The 17654-nt window shown below is 52.8% G+C and overlaps 1 protein-coding gene across 1 annotated transcript; it reads left to right on the forward strand.

The window, feature by feature from the left end:
- The first annotated feature begins 4912 nt into the window (after positions 1 to 4912).
- On the forward strand, positions 4913 to 6835 carry LOC142004010 (heat shock 70 kDa protein 1A-like). Its single transcript, XM_074981430.1, has one exon. It carries the CDS (start codon positions 4913 to 4915, stop codon positions 6833 to 6835), a length of 1923 nt encoding a protein of 640 aa, XP_074837531.1.
- Positions 6836 to 17654: the final 10819 nt, after the last annotated feature.

The raw sequence follows: 17654 nt of genomic DNA on the forward strand, positions 1-17654 counted from the left end.
AGGGACCATGGTACTGCCCCCGCCCCCAGTTATGCCTGGGTGCTAACTGGACCCTTGGGTGTTGTGACCTTGTACATGGAGGAGTCTGTTTCTGTACAGCGGCGGCAATGAAGTCTAGCCCAGTCACTGTGAAGATAAGAGAGAGAAGATTCCCTACAGAGGGGTACCCTTAGTTCGTGGCAGGGGAGGGTCAGTGGGGCCAGAATAGAGTTCCTGCTGGTGAGGGAGGGGGAGCTTAAATCCTGCCCCGCTGCCCAAGAAATCTCTAAGTTGATGCTCTGGCCTGAACAATCTTGAGTTAACACAGTAATGCTGGTGCCTAAAATCCCACTGTAGGCCGGAGGTGGGAGAAAAGTATATTGCCCAATCCACTCATTCCAGCCCCTCCTACTTTAGGAACAACCCAACCCCAGCCCCCAAATCCCTCCCACCTAACACACATACAACCTCTGCCTTGCCCCCTCCACCTGGCTTGCCCGCTGCTTTAGAACTGTCCAGTGTCAGCAAAACCCAGGGGCCATAGTCAGTGTTCCCTTTCCCTTTTCCTATCCGTGGGCAGAATAAATGTTATTACACGCACAAAGACACGTGCAGTCGTGCACCATCAATAGAAAAACATGCTGCCGGCCGTGGGTGCAGTGCTAATCAGATGGGTAGCATCTGGGCAGCTGCCCAAGCACTCAGCTCACAGGGAGCACTGGCCGTAACTGGTACGTTGCAGATAGAACCAGAACCCTCTGCTGAGGTAGGTCCCGCGAGGCAGGCTAGGAACGGCCTAGGTTTTCAGAACGGCTCGGCTGGGAGGTATTTGCGCAGAGGCGGTGACTTTCTTTCGAAAGCCTAGCCAGAGCCTCTCAGAGTACGGAGAGTGTGGGGGCCACGCCAACTCCCCACGTCGCTTGTCACGAACCTCGCTTGAAAAGGGTAAAGTGGGGCCCGAGTGAGCGCCAACGCTGAGCAGGGCCGTTTTAATTACATTCCATTAAATCTCCCTTTTGGGGCTGCATTTCCCTACCATGTGCTGCACATTCTCATGGTAATTATGGGACATCTGTATAGAGGCTCCTTTCTCATCAAAGATGGCTCTCATCAAAGACGCTCCTGGGAAACCCTTCACCTTTGACCCCTGGGGTCACCACCGAAACAGTGGCTCTATAGTTCGCGCTACTGTAAAGCAGTAGTATCCTTTTTCCTTCTCTAGTCTGACCCGGGCTTGGGGCTTTAATGCAATCCATGTTTGTGTGGGGGTGGGGAGCTCACTGTTCATGTTGGTTCAGAGGGGGGAAGGTGGAGAAAAGGGACCTTTCTTCCATCCCCCAGTTCTCCATTGTGCCCCCCACTCAAAGAATGGGTATGGGTGAGTTAATACTTCTCTTAACCAGTGTTCTTGCTAATTATTTTATCCATGTGTGGAATAAATTTTGTTCTGCTCGTGAGCCATGCACATATGTTCACCACCCATAGAAACACACGCTGCTGGCTGTGGCGCTCCGCTAGTCATCTGGGCAGCCCCTGAATCTCTCCTGGGTGGCTGCCCAAGTGCATAGCTTACAGGGAACGCTGCTTTTAACCGCCATGCCTCAGTGCAGGTTGAGGGGGAAGGAAGCTCAAAGCGCAGGCGGTTTTAATTAGATTGGCTGGAGCGGTGGGTTTCCCAATTCACACTGAGTAAAGGGGGGTGTTCATGAATCCATCCCCTTGTTACCCACCCTCTTCTCAGTGTTGAAATCAGCTGCATCCCGGGTCCTCACCTCTACCCCACAACAACCCTTCATGCACTGACTCTGCAGTGGGGGCAGGTAGGGAAAGAGGTGAGGTCAGTAGCAGCCTCTGGTCTGGAAGGACAGGGGTGGGAGTGGTGCAGCCCTGACCAAGTTCTCTAAATATTGTGAGCCGGTGGCCCCGCCCCCACCCCCACAATCACATGCTTTACCTAAAAACCACGAGATTTTCAAACGTTGGCTTCTTCCTTTTCTTATTCTGCAGCTTTTTTTTTGGGGGGGGGGGACGGTCCTTTTCCCAGTTTTTCTCTGCAGCCACAAGGGCAAGGAATAGCCTTTTTGAGGTGGAGGGTTAACTGATTTTCGTGTAATTGCAAGACTCCAGAAGCTCAGGATTGAAACCCTAAATGTTGTGGACCTTGCAATAAAAATCACAAGAATCGGTAGCACAGATGAAGGAGGAGAGGGTTCCAATGACATTTATTTGGTGCTAAGCAAAAGCCTGTGAAATCCCCGCCTTGGCCTGGATCTAAGGGTGTGTCTACATGGCAAAGTTATTTTGGAGTAATGGCTGCTGTATATATAGCGGGCTGCTTATTTTGAATCCTGTAAACCTCATAGTATGAGGAAGAGAACCTCTTCCAAAATAGATACTTTGGAAAAGGAGCTGAGTAATCAGGCAATAAGGGCTTGCGAAATAAGCAATTCTGGAGTGCTTATTCTGAAATAAAACTGGTGTGTAGACATAGAACACTGGTTGCCAGTGCCTGTTTTTGTGTGTTTCCAGGGGCTCTAATCCAAAACAGGCTCTCTTGTGTGTGGACGTGCAATTTTGGAATAAGTTTTGCTTATTATGGGCTTCCCTGTAGTGTGAACACGCCATTCGGTAATAGTTTATTTTGGGACTTTCAACAGCAGATCTTACAGCTCTTCACAAAGGAGGGTCAGTATCTTCATCCCCATTGAGCAGATCAGGAAACTGAGGCTTGGAGCAGGGTCATGATGTGCCCAGCATCACAGCTGGGTCTAGGAGCCGGCTTGTCCCAGTCCTGTGTACGGCAGCACAAACCCTTTCCACTGCACGCCTCTCGTGCCATGCACAGGGGTAGCTGCCTCCTCTCTAATCCGCCTACCCACCTCCTTGATGTCTCTCCATCTCCCCTGTCCTATCAAGCTGTCTATTTTGTATCTCTACGTTGTCCACTCCCCTGGCGTCCAAGCACTTACGCACCATCAGGAGTGGCCCACGTTGTTACCCAGCATAAGTGATAAATGTGCCCCAGTCTGCAAGAATCACTTCCAGAGTATGAGGACATTGACTTACTCCCGTACAGCTCCATCCCGCCCCCCGTCCCCCATGTTCACAGAAGAAAAGTTGCCTAGGGACTGAAACGCAGACCTGGCATTTAGATCTGGGCTCTTGGCCTGGCTCTGCTGCTGAGGACTTTGGACAAGCCACCTCGCTCTTGTGTGCCTCAGTTTCCCCTGATAGGAAACAGGTATGGTGGCCCTGCCTTCCTTTGTAAAACACATTGAGAGCAAGGACTGGAAAGCAGCATGCGAAAGCTAAGAAAAATTGGCGGGGTTCATGTCCTGACCGACAGGTACTTGTCTCTAGTACTATCAATCATGTGGTTTTTTAGCACTGGGTTCTGATCGATAAATGTAGATTTCACTCCACACGCACAAACCAACCGCCCTAGATATTAACCTTCAATAATAATTGAAATACCCAGATAGATAAAGTCAGGGAAACAATGCCTGAGAATTTAGTACTGCCAAAATCCAGTCATTTAGATTTCTTGAATTAGGCTGATTGCAAATGGACTCATGAATGAACAGTAACAAGAAGAACAGTCTGTTGATTTCTGGATGGTTACTTCGCATATTTTGACACGTTGAGTATTTGTGTTAAAGCCTTTAACTTTTGAGTCTCAATGCCTGTGGTCATTCATCAGGGGGTAGCTGAGTTAGTCTGCATCTTGAAAAACAACAAGAAGTCCTGTGACACCTTATAGACTAACAGATGTTTTGAAGCAGAAGCTTTTGTGGGCAACAACCCGCTTCATCACATGCATCTTGTTGTTTATGGCTACTCAATAACTCTTCAGCCACCATCCTCAACTCCCGTAATTTTCTGCAGCTGTGAAAATTTAAATGGGTAAAAAATGGGAGAATAGGGCTCACAACCCTAATTGCACACAATGGTGACATGGTAATGGCTGCAGTCTAAAGGTAAATAGATAGCTAGGTGTCGATTTGCATGTGTAGAGATATACACTATCGGACCTGTTGAAAGTTGGGCTGGAAGGAAGTTGTGGAGAGAAACTGGTAAGCCAAAGTTTATGGGCCAGGCCCCTTGCTGTCCGGGGGAGGGCCTGTGGCTGGCATGGTGCGGGGGGGTGTTGTCCATTGGGGGTGGGGCTAGACCAGGCCCCAAGCTGGGTGAGGGAGGGGCTGTCACAAGGCGGGGCTCTGGCGGGGCGGGGGGGGAGGGGCTGGGCTAGGCCTTATGCCACCTGGGGAAGGCATGGGGGCTGGCAGAGTGTGGGAGGGGCGGGTCTTCATTGGGGGAGCTGGGCTAGGACCTATGTTGGCTGGGGGAGGGGCCGGGGCTGGCAGAGGCAGATGAACGCAGCAGTAATAATAATAATTAATACATAGCCATATATAAAAAATAAAATCACCATTGGTCGACATGACCAAATAACAGCCTCAGACTCTGCCAAGCCTGTATCTCATCTGATCCAAGGTCTCCTCTTTTTGGTCCATGTTTCCTTTGATAACTCAGTCCGAAGCACTGCTCTTCCTTTCACGCCCATCGCGCCGCCTTCTCCCAGCAGTCACGCCTTAGGGGTAGTGGGAATGGTAAATTCCAGGGCTGCCTGTAACACCCGATGGGCTACAAGCCACACTGGGCCGCTGATCATGGAGATGGGGGTGCAGCAGCAGGCTGGTGGCTTGATCCTATTGTGACATGCATCGAGGTAAGGGCAGTCAGGTCCCTTTAGGGGCTGTGGTGGGAAGCGCCTACCAGCCAGCTGGGGGCAGACAATAGGTTGCCCAGGAGAAGAAGCCCCATGGCAGTTAATTGTTCGATCCCTTGAGGTCGGGGGCAAGGGGCAGGAAACAACTCATCGGAGCAGCCCCAGGAGAAGACCTCTTTTTGCCCTGCCACCTCACCCCCGACCATGCGTAAGGCCAAGGGTCCAGCTGTGGGGATAGACCTAGGCACCACCTACTCCTGCGTGGCTGTGTGCCAGCACAGCAAGGTGGAGATCATTGCTAATGACCAAGGCAATCGGACCACGCCCAGCTACGTGGCTTTCACTGGCACGGAGCGCCTGGTGGGGGACCCGGCCAAGAGCCAGGCGGCCCTCAACCCCCAGAACACCATCTTTGATGCCAAGCGGCTGATGGGCCGGACGTTGGAAGACCCCATGGTTCAGCTGGACATGAGGCACTGGCCATTTCGGGTGGTGAGGGATAATGGAAAGCTCAAGGTGCAGGTATCCTTCAAGGGGAAGGAGAGGACCTTCTACCCTGAGGAGATCTCTGCCATGGTGCTCGCCAAGATGAAGCAGACAGCTGAGGCCTACCTTGGCTGCCCTGTCACCCAGGCTGTCATCACGGTGCCAGCCTACTTCAACGAAGCCCAGCGCCAGGCTACCATCGATGCTGGGACGATCGCTGGCCTCCACGTCCTGAAGATTCTGAATGAGCCCACAGCGGCAGCCATTGCCTACGGCCTGGAGGCCAGCAGTGAAGGGGAACGGAAGCACAACATCCTCATCTTCGACCTGGGTGGTGGCACCTTTGACGTGTCCATCCTCAGGGTGGATGATGGCATCTTTGAGGTGAAGGCCACGGCTGGGGATACCCACCTGGGTGGGGAGGATTTTGACAGCCGGCTGGTGGATCACTTGGTGCGGGAATTCAGGCGGAAACACAAGGAGGACCTCAGCCAGGACAAGAAAGCCATGCAGAGGTTAAGGGTGGCCTGCGAGAGAGCCAAGCGCACGCTCTCCTCCATCACCATTGCCTCCATCTCCATCGATGCTCTGTACAAGAGGGTAGATTTCTACACCTCCATCTCCCGGGCCCGCTTTGAGGACCTGTGCTCTGACCTCTTCCAAGCCACCTTGAAGCCCTTAGGGAAGGCGCTGAGGGATGCCAACATAAACAAGGACCAGATCCATGATATTGTGTTGGTGGGAGGCTCCACGCGCATCCCCAAAGTCCAGGCACTGCTGCGGGAGTTCTTCAACGGGCAGGAGCTGAGCAAGAACATCAACCCAGATGAGGCTGTGGCTTATGGGGCGGCCGTGCAGGCGGCCATCTTGACAGGCAACAGATCCCAGGGTCTGCAGAACATGCTCTTGCTGGATGTGACTCCACTGTCCCTGGGGATTGACACGGTGGGAGGAGTAATGGCCACTGTGGTCAAACGCAATTCTGCTGTCCCGACCAAGGAAACTATGGAATTCACCACAGCGGAAGATGACCAAGATACGGTTGTGTTCGAGGTCTATGAAGGGGAGAGACCCATGAGCAAAAATAACCACCTCCTGGGCACCTTCACCCTGAGCGGCCTCCCTCGGGCACCGCGCGGCGAGCCCATCATTGAGGTCAGCTTCTCCATTGACTCCAACAACATCCTGACCGTATCTGCTAGGGACAAGGACACGGGCAATACCAGCCAGCTCACCATCACCGACACCAGGGGGCGGCTGAACAGGGAGGAGGTGGAGAGGATGGTGAGGGAGGCTGAGGAGCACAGGGCACAAGATGGGGCACAGCAGGAGAAAATTGAAGCCATGAACTCCTTGGAGTCGTGTGCTCTCCACCTGAAGAGAGCTGCGGAGGGCATCCGGGCCCTTGACGTTCAGGCCAAGAAGAGGGTGCTGGAGATGTGTGAGGAGACCACCTCCTGGCTGGAGGACAACCCGCTGGCAGAGAAGGAGCAGTATGAGGCACGACAGAGAGGGCTGGAGGAGGCCTGGGGCTCGGTCTTCTCCAACGTCAGCCAGAGCCAGAGGGAGGAAGAGGAGGCCAGGGGTGAGGAAGATGAGGAGGAGGCTGCCGTGGCCCAGCATGGAGAGGAAGAGGCCTGAATATGGACTGTCGTGCGCTGTCCCTAAAGAATGCATTAAGAAAGCAATGGCCGCAAAGCATTTAGCCTCCTTTGTGCATCTATTTAGCAGATGAGGTGGATGGCTACACAAAGGTCTCCTTCTGGCCCCCCCACCTTGCACCTAAATCAAGGTCTGGAGCCCCAAACCATTTTGCCTGTTCCCTATGCTCCTGATAGCGCGCTATCAAACTCCACCCCCCATTTTACAGATGGGAAAACTGAGACACGGGGTGGACATGACATGCCCAGGGATGCTCACCAGTTAGTGGCAGAGGCAGGAATAGAACCAAGGCATCCTGACTCCCAGTCCCCCACTCTAACCACTAGGTAACCACTCCCTCTAAGAGCTAGGAAGCTTGGACTCCCAGCCCCTGAACTACTTGGCCATTTACCACCCCGACCCCATTCGTCGATACAGATTGTCTTCAGCCGTGCACAGCTAGTGTTCCCTGTAAGATGAGCACTCGGGGGGCCGCGCAGGAGAGATTCAGGTGCTGCCCAGCTGAGGAGCAGAGCTCCTGCAGCCGGCAGCCTGTGTTTCCATCGGTGGTCCTCATCCACACACACCTTGGTGCCCATAACAAACATTTTTTCTGCCCATGGATGGAAAAAATTAGAGGGAACATTGATTGTGACCCTCCCTTATCTCTGCTGCTCCAGCTCAGAGCTCTGGGGAACCAGCTGCTGCCGTGAGACTCTTCGGCATGTGACAGGATCCCTGGCATCCCACGTCCTTTTCTTGCTGCTGTCAGCTCCCGCCACAGCAAAATAAGCCCCCACAACAGGGACTGTCAGGGGAAGGGGGCAAGGGCCAGACGGTGCTCAGAGGACGTTTGCTGTCATGGGGACAAAGGACATGTCAATGGTAGGGGCGGAGGGTGGCGGAGGACAGGCCCGTGGGGGATGTTGGGTGGATCAAGTCAAAGCAGCGAATTCCAAGGTGATCCTCGGGTCACCCGGTCACCCAGGAGACTCGATGTCTGACCCAGAGCAGGTCAGCAGGTTCTATTAGTGGAGCGAGCCAGGCCCAGCCAGGGGGCCTTGGCCAATCCCTGCTTGCCACTTCCTTTGGTTTTGCTCCGGAGCAGGTTTGGGGTCTGTCCAGGGCTGGACACCACAAGGCCACATTACAAACACCAAAGCCATCTCGTCCCTGCGCTGGCAGGCCTGTAGGAGCCCACGTACGTGCTCACCTGGGCACCCCCCTCTGCCTTCATCAAAATCCCTGGGGTGGTGTCTGGGGCTGTAGTTCATGTTCTGTCTTATACGGCACATATAAATGGCTGCCGAGTTCCCCAGAGGTGGCTGCCTCTCTACTGGGAGTTGTGATCCCTCCCTTTCTCTGACTGACCCTCACCTATGTGGTTCAAGAGCCCAACAAAAGCTCAGGCCCCTTCTGCGCTGGGAGTGATCAGGGGTTCACTCAAACTGGTGGAGCAGCTCCTGGAAAGGAGGGAGGCAGGACCAGGCCCCTTCTCGGAGTCAAGAGGAAGCTCTGCCGAGACAGGAGCAAACGGGCTGAAATCTCAGCACCACTTTCTGCTAAGTGGCAAATGATTATTCATTCCGAGGCTCCCCGTGGCCATAAACTTTAATCACAATGAAGTCATTTGATTTCCATGCACTGTAATCCTGCACCCATCCGACATGAATTAATGGCCACTTACGGGAATGGAAGGGGTTTGGAAGTTAGCGCTGTGGGTTTTTTTTTTTTTTTTTTTCTCCAGAAGATGAATGGCTTTTGGAGACTCACCAGGAGACAGCTGGACCCATGACTGGACTGAAAATTCCACTTCTGGCCCCTTAGTCCCTCTGTCTCCTTGAGCTGCCTGCTGCCTCTGAGATTTCAAAGCACTATGTCTTGTATGAAATCAACTAGCTAAAGGTTTGGCAGAATTTGATTTGTTTGATCATTCCAGACAGCGTTCCCTCTAATTTTTTTCCATCCATAAATGGAATAAATTTTGTTATGCGCACCAAGGTATATGCAGGTGTGCGCCACCAACAGAAACACATTCTGCCTGCTGTCAGTGGCTGTGGGTGCTCTGTTAATCAGCTGGGTGGTACCTGAATCTCTCCTGAGTGGCCGCCCACGTGCTCAGCTTAGAGGGGACTCCGATTCCAACCGATAACAGATATTTATTTTCAAGCCTTCTTCTCGATTTGTATCCATTTTCACTGTCACAGTCTTGCAGCATTGCTAACTGTCCCTCTCCCCACCATCCCCAACTTTTTATCGATTACATTTTCACAGCTGCAGGAAATTCTGAAGGTACCAGAAGACACACATTTAACAGGCTCGCCGACATTTTCAAGCACTATTTTTGTTCCTTTGCAGATCTGTAAGCATCTATTATCCACAGTGAGATTTTTATCTTGGGGGGTGTACAGTGAAATTGACATTCACTGATATCGATTGATAAATATATCGAATCCTTCCCAGCCTAGGGAAGCAGGTTCGCATAGCCTTTGAGTTTACATCTGCAAGCTCCTGGGGGTGGACCCTTGTGCTCTGTCTTAATATAACACACCCACACTTGAGATCCTGGGGCAAAACTCCTGGCTGCTATCCTGACATATATGGCAATAAGTTATAAACTGACATGCCCTAGGACATGAGAGGAGCCAGTGGCAGAGCCGGGAATACCACCTGAGAAGTTTCAGTGTCTGCAGGCTACTTTTAAGGCAGCCCCTAACGTTCAGTCACAGCTGGAGGGTCCCTGCTCTGTAAGCAGAGTGCCTGGAGGAGAGATTCATGTGCAGCCCAGATCATTCACAGAGGGCCCACAGCCACCCACATCATGTGTTTCTAGAAGTGGTGCACATCCACATATGCATTGGTGCGTGTAACAAAATTTATTCTACTCATGGATGCATAAAACTAGAGGGAACACTGGCCCTCCCCTCCTAAGAGCTGAGCATTACCCACCCTTTCATGTCACCTCACAGCCCTGCTGTATGTCCTCCCCTCCTCAGCCCCTGGACATTGCTGATTTCAGCAGGGCCTTTGATGCTCAGTTCCCTGGTGCACCTGCACGTTGACCCCTGGCTCTCCCTCTGCAGGGGGTGGGCGAAGATGTCGGATGCGGAAGCAAAGAAGAGATTTACTCGTGGAAATCATAAACAAAAGGGACAGGGCTTTCCTGTCCCATGGGGACTTCGACAGTGTCCAGCCCCCAGACAGGAGACCTCTGAGCAGGAAGGGAAGGGCTGAGTCACTGAAGCATATTGTTGACTCAACAGGGAATTAAGCTTATTACAAATCCAAAGGAGAAACGGAGCTGCTGGATGCAGGGGGGAGGAGCTGTGTGGTTTTCTTTTTCCTAACTCAGTATTTCTTCTGCCTCAGCTCCATTTGTCCAGCTTTGCAGAACTCAGGCATCTTTTCAGATCAGGAGCTGGGATATAAACGGCTGTGAGATCCCAGAGGGGCAGAAGCTGGTCAGGTTGGGCCAGGGAGCAGCGTTCCCTGTACACTGAGAGCTTGGGTGGCCACCCAAGAGAAATTCAGGTGCCGCCTCACTGATCAGCAGCATGCCCACAGCCACCGGCATGTGTTTTCTATGGTGGTGCATATCCGCATGTGCCTTGGCGCACACAACAAAATTTATTATGCACATGGGTTGACAAAGTTAGACGGAAGGCTGCTGGGGAGATAGCTGAACTTTGCTGCCTTTTCAGGCTGGCTGGTGTAAATTGGCGTGGCCTCTTTGAAGCCAGTGGAGCTGCCTCCAAATTGTGTTGGCTGAGGGTCTGGCTCATGGAGCATGGGGGGCGCAGTTGTTCCCGTGGTATAAATAGTTAATACCAAGCTGTCTGTGCAGTAGGGGAAGGGCAGCCTAGTGGTGAGGCACCGTGCAGCCCCCACCCGCCACCCAGGAACACAGGTTTTGATGCCTGGCTTTGCTGGAAGCCAGACATGCACGAAGTGGGGGTGAAACCCCGAGGGGGAAGCATGAAATTTCATAAGGGGGAGAGTGCAGCACGATTGCTGCCGGGTCTTAGGCTCATCCATCTCATTAAAATCTTTGAACTATCTTACTTTTTTATGTCTGTGTATTCACATTTAGTAAACTAGTAAAGTTTTCACATTCTACAGACTTTTCTTACGTGACAAAAGGTTTTTTTGGGGTTTTTGTTTTTTGTTTTTTTTTCATATGACAGAAATTTTCATCGGTTTGGGTGACGTTAGGTGAGTTGGGGCGGGGGCAGGGGCTGCCAATTGCAGGGATGAAAAGTGGAGCCCAATGTAAAAAGTTTGCTCACTCCTGCTGTAAGCCCATCCCCGCAGCCTGCAGAGGATTGCTGTCTACACTAGAGCTCTCCAGTGTCATTTTAAATGCCCCAGACATTCATGTTTCTTCTCATTCTCTGCTGGCCGCCATTTCCTAGGCTAATATCTCCCTGTCTTACTGGGCTGGTTTCCCCAGTACGTAGCTTATACATTTTCATCCGCTGCAGCAGTTTGACGGAACAGTCGGAATGCAAACCAATTCTGAAATTCACAAAAGGAGAACTCCGGTTCTCACCCGACCCTGCTCCTGAGACTCTGAAGAGCATTCGAAACGGCCTTGTGCTTTCCTTTCAGTCCTTCCTGTGCCTGCCCTGTGCTCGCTCTCTCTCTCTCCCACGCTTTACCTTCCCCGTCAATCTATCCTCGCTCCCTCTCACTCTCTCTCTGGTCCTTTTCTGTATTCAACTGAAGTTCAGCCTTATTGTACTTTATGTGGCAAAATGTTGGTGGGTGATTGTTCCCTTTGTCCTGCCATCTCCCCCACTGGAGAATCCTCGATCTATTTCTCCCCTCTCGACTTTCTTGGCATTGAACTCTTATTATTCTCCTTGTCAATTAGATTTTACAAAGTCTTCATATTTTCAGGAGGCGGTTCTCGCGGCGTGAATGGAAATACCTACTATACAATTATGCCAGACAGAATGGCAGTTTGAAGAACGCCGCCGATGGTGCAGCCGATCGCAAAAATTGGCTGCTAATTTGTAGTCGTCGCATTAGCTCTTCGAGTGTTTTTTATGCTGGCGATAATTTATAGCTGCAAGACAACAGCTAGTCAGATGTGAATAAATAATGCCGAGTTGCTGCTCCAGGGATAATGAACAAGCTCACCTTTCCGAGGGAGTTCAGGGTAGATCATCCTACTTCCTGCTTCCCCCTCCTCCAGCCTCGTCTCTCCCTCCCCCTGGCTCTAGCCGTTCGAGGCCCTAAAGCAATGGTTCCCCACCTGTTCACTAGTGAGGACCCCCAGTCAGCACCCAAAAGTGCTCACAGGCCCCCAGCTACCCTCCCTAAACTGTTCACAGATGCCCATCAAAGCCAATGGTAGCTGCTGTACACTACATTGAATGAGAAGGGAAACCAAAGCATAGCTTTTTGGAGAGCAATTAACACGACGGGAAGAGATTTCATTTAAAAATAATAGTTGATTGTAACTTTGCAATTTATTTAAAACTTATTTTCTCTGATCGTTTTGATCTATCTTTTATTTTTTTTCCCCCAGTCCCCCTGCAATACCCTTGTAGACCCCCTGGGGTCCACAGCTCCCAGGTTGGAAACCACTGCTCTAAATCCCCTTTTGAAGTTTTTTCCAAGGATCCATGTTGCAGAATCAGGAAATAGATCATTGCCCATGACTAGGTAGGTGGCATGTGCTGCAGACAGTCAGAAGCACTTTGGCAGCTGCCCAGGAGAGATTCATGTGCTACCCAGCAGAGTACCCACAGCTGGCACCATGTGTTTCTGTTGGTGGTGCACATCTGCACACGCCTCAGTGCAAGCAACAAAATTTATTTTGCCCCAGATGGCAAAAGGAGAGGCAACGCTGGTCAGGACACCTGTGTTCTTGTCCCAGCCCCAGGGGAAAAAGTGGGAATTTGCTGTCACATTGGTATGAAAACTTATGCGTGCCTCAGTTTGCCAGTGCACTTTGCATTGTAAAGACAACCACAGAAATGCGCTGCGGGAGTCCCCTGGGTGGAATGAACTGGCTCATTGAACACCTGCCTGAAACTAACCCTGAATCACTAGAGCAGCCAGCAAAGTGGGGCGACACCGAAGCAGCCACACCTCAGAGTAGAAAATCCCAGACAAGGGGGAAAGAAAGGGTCTGTCACAGGTGGGCTGGTTTATGGCCAGGGTGGACTGTGGCTTCACCTGGACGCTAACCTGGTGACTAACAAAACAGCTCCTTGGGTTTGCAAAGGTACCTGTGCCACTGAATAATCCTGAGCACATTGTGCTGGGGCTGGAAAGATCCCAGTAGGTCACTGTCTGGGGCATAGACCAAACCTTGTGTCACAATGACACTTGGGCCATGTGACTATGGCCAAGTTCCTCCCTTTCTCTTGGCCTGTTTCCCTTCCCCTCCCTTCTCTGCTCAGCCCATGAGTTCTTTCACTATGACTTTGTACAGCACCTGGTGCTGTGGGCCCTTAAGCTCAATTAAGGCCAGTAGGGAACTGCTGTTATACAAACAAGAACTAGCCAGTGACAGGGTGGTCTTGAGGTTTGATTCCCGGCTCTGCCCTTATGTGACCCTGTCCCCTGGGATGAGGATCAATGTGCAACATGAAGAGATGGGGAGGGGAAGCTGGCAGCTCCGAGTGCCCCTAATGAGCCCAGGTGTGCACCAGGCCATGTAGCCCTATGCCTAGCTACAGCAGTGGTTCCCAATCTTTACAGTAACTCAGCATGCGTCAATGAGACAACCAATCCCACAGCCCACTCACTTTTTACACCGGGGGGCCAGGGAGGAGGCATGAGCATTTATACCACGTCCCAGCTCCAATAGGCCCCCTGCCTCCCCCATGGCGACAGCAGGGTTGGGGGCCGGTTCCCTGGCAGCCTGTTTGAGCCAGGAAGCAGCATTTCAAAGAGCCTCCCTGGGGAGAGCGACCAACCCTGCACCAGCTGGGACTCAGGCATCCTTGCTCCTTGAGCCTCCGCCGGTGTGGGCTTGTCAAGCGACCCCTCCACCCTGCGGCCCTGCCAGGAGCCATTTGCAAGGAGGAACTGCTGAAATTTCACGGCACGCTTGGACAGTTCTCACGGCACAGCGGTTGAAAACCACTGAGCTAGAGTCACGCCCAAATGCGTGGCTTTGTCATCTGAGCAGGGTGAGCTAATGGTTGCAGGGCTAGACTGTAAGTTCACAAGAGCTGGATTCGACTCCCTGCTCTGCTGCTGGGAGGGTGCAGATTAGCCACTGCCCCTCCCTGCCTCAGTTTCCCCAAGTGTGGATGGGGCTACGGAGCCCGATCTCCTTCGTAAGGTCTGCGCTAGTGATTAGCTGCGTCACGTACCCGTGGAGTGATCCATGTGTGTAGACACACCAGGGTGCACACAACTGCAGCGAGGCCATCGTGCTTACGCACAGCTGTGCGCCTCGGGACAGTTGGGCTCTGCTGGGGAAGCCCAGGGGTTCTGCATGTCCCACGTGCAGGTTTTAACCAGGTTTGCTCGGCCACTGCTGGCTGCTGTCAGCTCCAGGGCGTGTCCCTGCCCCCTTGGCCTCTGGCTCTCTCTGATCCAGCACAAAGTGAAGGTCAAGGTGGGGTCATCGATCACCACCACTCTCAGCCACCGGATCATGACAGCCCGGGGCTGGTTATTAACACCTTCCCTGCCAAGGCTCAGCCAGCCAGTGACGCCAGCCAGCCTGATGGATGAAGTAATCAGGGGCTGAAGGAAGACAAGAGGCCACCAGTGAGCAGCCCGGCCCACTTGGCGCCAATGACAGACCCATGTGGATGCTCCAGAATTGGATAACAGGCCCCACACACCCTTCTGGAGAGAGGCTGCATACTCTGGTGGCTCAGATACTTGCTTGGCCCTCAAAAGACCTTGGTCTGGGCTTAGGCACAGGCTCCCTGTGTGACCTCAGGCAAACCAGGCCCTTGCTCGGTGCCTCAGTTTCCCCATGTGTCCCCAAGCTGGGCTCCCTGTGTCTCTCTTGTCTCCATAAGCCGCAGGCCTTGGCATGGTTTGCTGTGCCACGTATTGCTATTGAGATCACTTACTGAGACTGAGTCTTTTCTACAGCCTCAGCCGGGAGCCAGCTGCCTTTCAGCTCCAACTGCAGAGGCTCCTGCACTGAGCTCCAGAGCTCCCAGGTTCAAGTCCACATGCAGTGGATAAATGTACACAGGCTGTAAAGGCTTCAGGGCAGGGACTGTCTGGTCTTCTGTGTCTGCATAGTGCAATAGGCATCTGATCTCAGCTGGCTCTGAACAATAATGGACTTAAATTGCAAGTTCTTGGGAGCTGCTTTTTCGTCCTGGGTTCGAACAGCGCTTACTGCAGCGTGGGGTGTGAGTGGGGCTTCAAGGTGCCACTGTAATACAATAAAAAATAAGGTTCATTTCTTCCTGGCCCTCTGCTCCCAAGGCCTGCAGCTCCCACCCTGAAGCCTGAGGCTGGGTCACCCTCACATCGGTATTTGTTATTAAGGGCTCTGATAATTTCCAGCCTTGAAGTAACATCCAGCAGCAGAGCGCTGTGTGTGTGTGAGGTGTTCTGCCTCGCGCATTAAAGCCAGCCCTGTCCTGCCTCACCCCACTGGGAGAGAAGAGGACCCATTTGTCTGTCTAGACCCTGACTCCCCTTGGGGATTTGGATCTATGCCTGGATCACAGTGGTATGTGTTCGGGGCATGGCGTTGAGGTGCAGCCCCTGGGTGTGGGAGCTGTCAGCTGGGGACTGGATTACAACCCCACAAGGCAACTGGATGGAGTTGTGTCCAAAGGGGGTGGTTTACAGGGGTGATGAAAGCTTCCAGGGGAGAAAACTGGGGCCCAGTCACCTCTCCCTGAGGTTTCACCAGGTCAAAGTCAGGTCAGAGCCCAGTTCCTCCCAGTCCCTGGGCTGGGGGTGGGAGATGTGCCAGGAGAGGGGCTGGCTTTGCAGTGGGCTTGTCGCTTTAAATGGGAGTTTGCAAAGGAAGCAGGTCCCAGTCCCTGCCTTGTTTCATTGCATCCAGGGAACTGAGCCACTGGATTTTCCAGCCCAAGAAGTTGCTGCTGGGGCTGAATTGCTCAGGGCAGGGAGGGGAGAGATGTCTCCTTACTCTCTGATCACCGGTGCCAGGTTTGTATAATTCTGGGGGGTGCCCAGAGCAGGTATAAGCAGAGCTGCCCCATCTGTAGGTAGGATGGACCAGGGCAAGTGCCCCAGGCTCTGCCCTCCAGGGGGACATGGGGACCAGACCAACCTGGGAGATCAGCAAAGTGTGGGGGAGGCTGGCACCTAACCTGACCCGCTCCACTAGTTTCCAGCATCGCTTGAGGGAAGCTGGAAAGAGGCGTGGCAGCTGGGGCTTGGGGATGGGGTGAGCAGAAGCCAGGTTGCTCCCTGCTGCTGGTGCCAGGTTCCCCACTAACCTCCCAGGCTGTCTGTGTCCCTCCGAAGAGTGGGGACCCCCTGTAGCACAGGACCCAGGACAGTTAGCTCAGTCTGCCTATGGATGGGACGGCTTTGAATCTATGAACCCCAACATGGGAGGAGCCAGCCCACATTCTTGAACAGTCATAGGCACAGGCACCAAGGTCCATCCAATTCACTGCCTATGCCTCGGAGGCAGCTGGGTCCCAGCTGTCCAGTCCCCTCCCCACCAGGGGTGGAATAAATTTTGCTGCCTGCGCCAAGGCATGTGCAGATGTGCATCGCCAGTAGAAAGACATGCTGCCGGCTGTGGGCGCTCTGCTCATTAGCTGGGTGGCAACTGTCTCAAGCCCGAGTGCTCAGCTTACCAGGGACACTGCTCAGCATCCAGCTTCACTCAGAGCTCAGCACCTCCGGGAATGGGATCTCCCAAGTGGATCAGGTCCTCCAGGGTCCTGCTGGGTTCCCTGCAGCAACTGTCAAACGGATTCAGCACCAGCACCTGTTGATTATATCTTCAGCCCTCCCACAGCCGCCGGACTCTATTTTCCCATCCATAAAATGGGAATAGGAAGCTGGCCCTATCCCACTGCGAGGGTGTTGAATTCAAGCCATGAGAAGAGCTGGAACTGGACAGGACCCTGGCGCTAACAACCCTAACTTGGACAAAAAGTTCTCTGAGGTCTTTAATGACCTTCAAGCCTCCAGTGGGGTGTTCTGATGTGCCCTTCAAGAGTCAGTGCTGCCATCTAACTTCTTCCTCCAAAGGAAGAGCGCCCCCTACTGAACCACCGTCACCACTCTGCGCCGCCACCAAGGGGTTGCACAGCGCTGCTGGAGCGGAGCATATGGCCCCATCATCTCCTGCTCTCTTTTTTCACTCCCCCTCTTTGCCACCACACAACCAGACAACCGTGAGTCACCAGGAGAGCGTCTTCGTTCTGCATCAGCCGTTTTCATGGCAATGATCGCAGGGCCACAACCTCAGGGTGATGAATTCTGTGCCTGCACGAGAAATGTAGCAGATGGACTTTGAAGGGGGAACAGTTTCATTTAGCCCTGCATATGTTCAGCAATTAGTTCCTATTGCAGGGGAGATTCAAAAACCCCACAAATTATGTTACAAAGAGGCAGCCACCTTTTCTTTCTTTCTTTCTTTCTACCAAGTTATTTCTGTCTTCTGAGCTTTGGCTCTGTGGAAAAGCTTCCTCAGGGTTGGTGCTTTCTGTTTCTGCCTTGCCAGCTGCTTTTACAACAGGAAGATGTTCAGGCTTCTAGCTTCTGCAGTGAGATGGCGGCGGGTGGATAAATGGGTATTCTTCCTATAAATAGGTAAACTGAGGCGGAAGCCAGGATTTTCTGGTGCGATGCGCTGTCCTGACCTGTCAGAGCTCATTCCTCTCACAGA

The sequence above is a fragment of the Carettochelys insculpta genome, chromosome 30 (assembly GCF_033958435.1).
Source record: "Carettochelys insculpta isolate YL-2023 chromosome 30, ASM3395843v1, whole genome shotgun sequence".
Taxonomy (NCBI): domain Eukaryota; kingdom Metazoa; phylum Chordata; order Testudines; family Carettochelyidae; genus Carettochelys; species Carettochelys insculpta.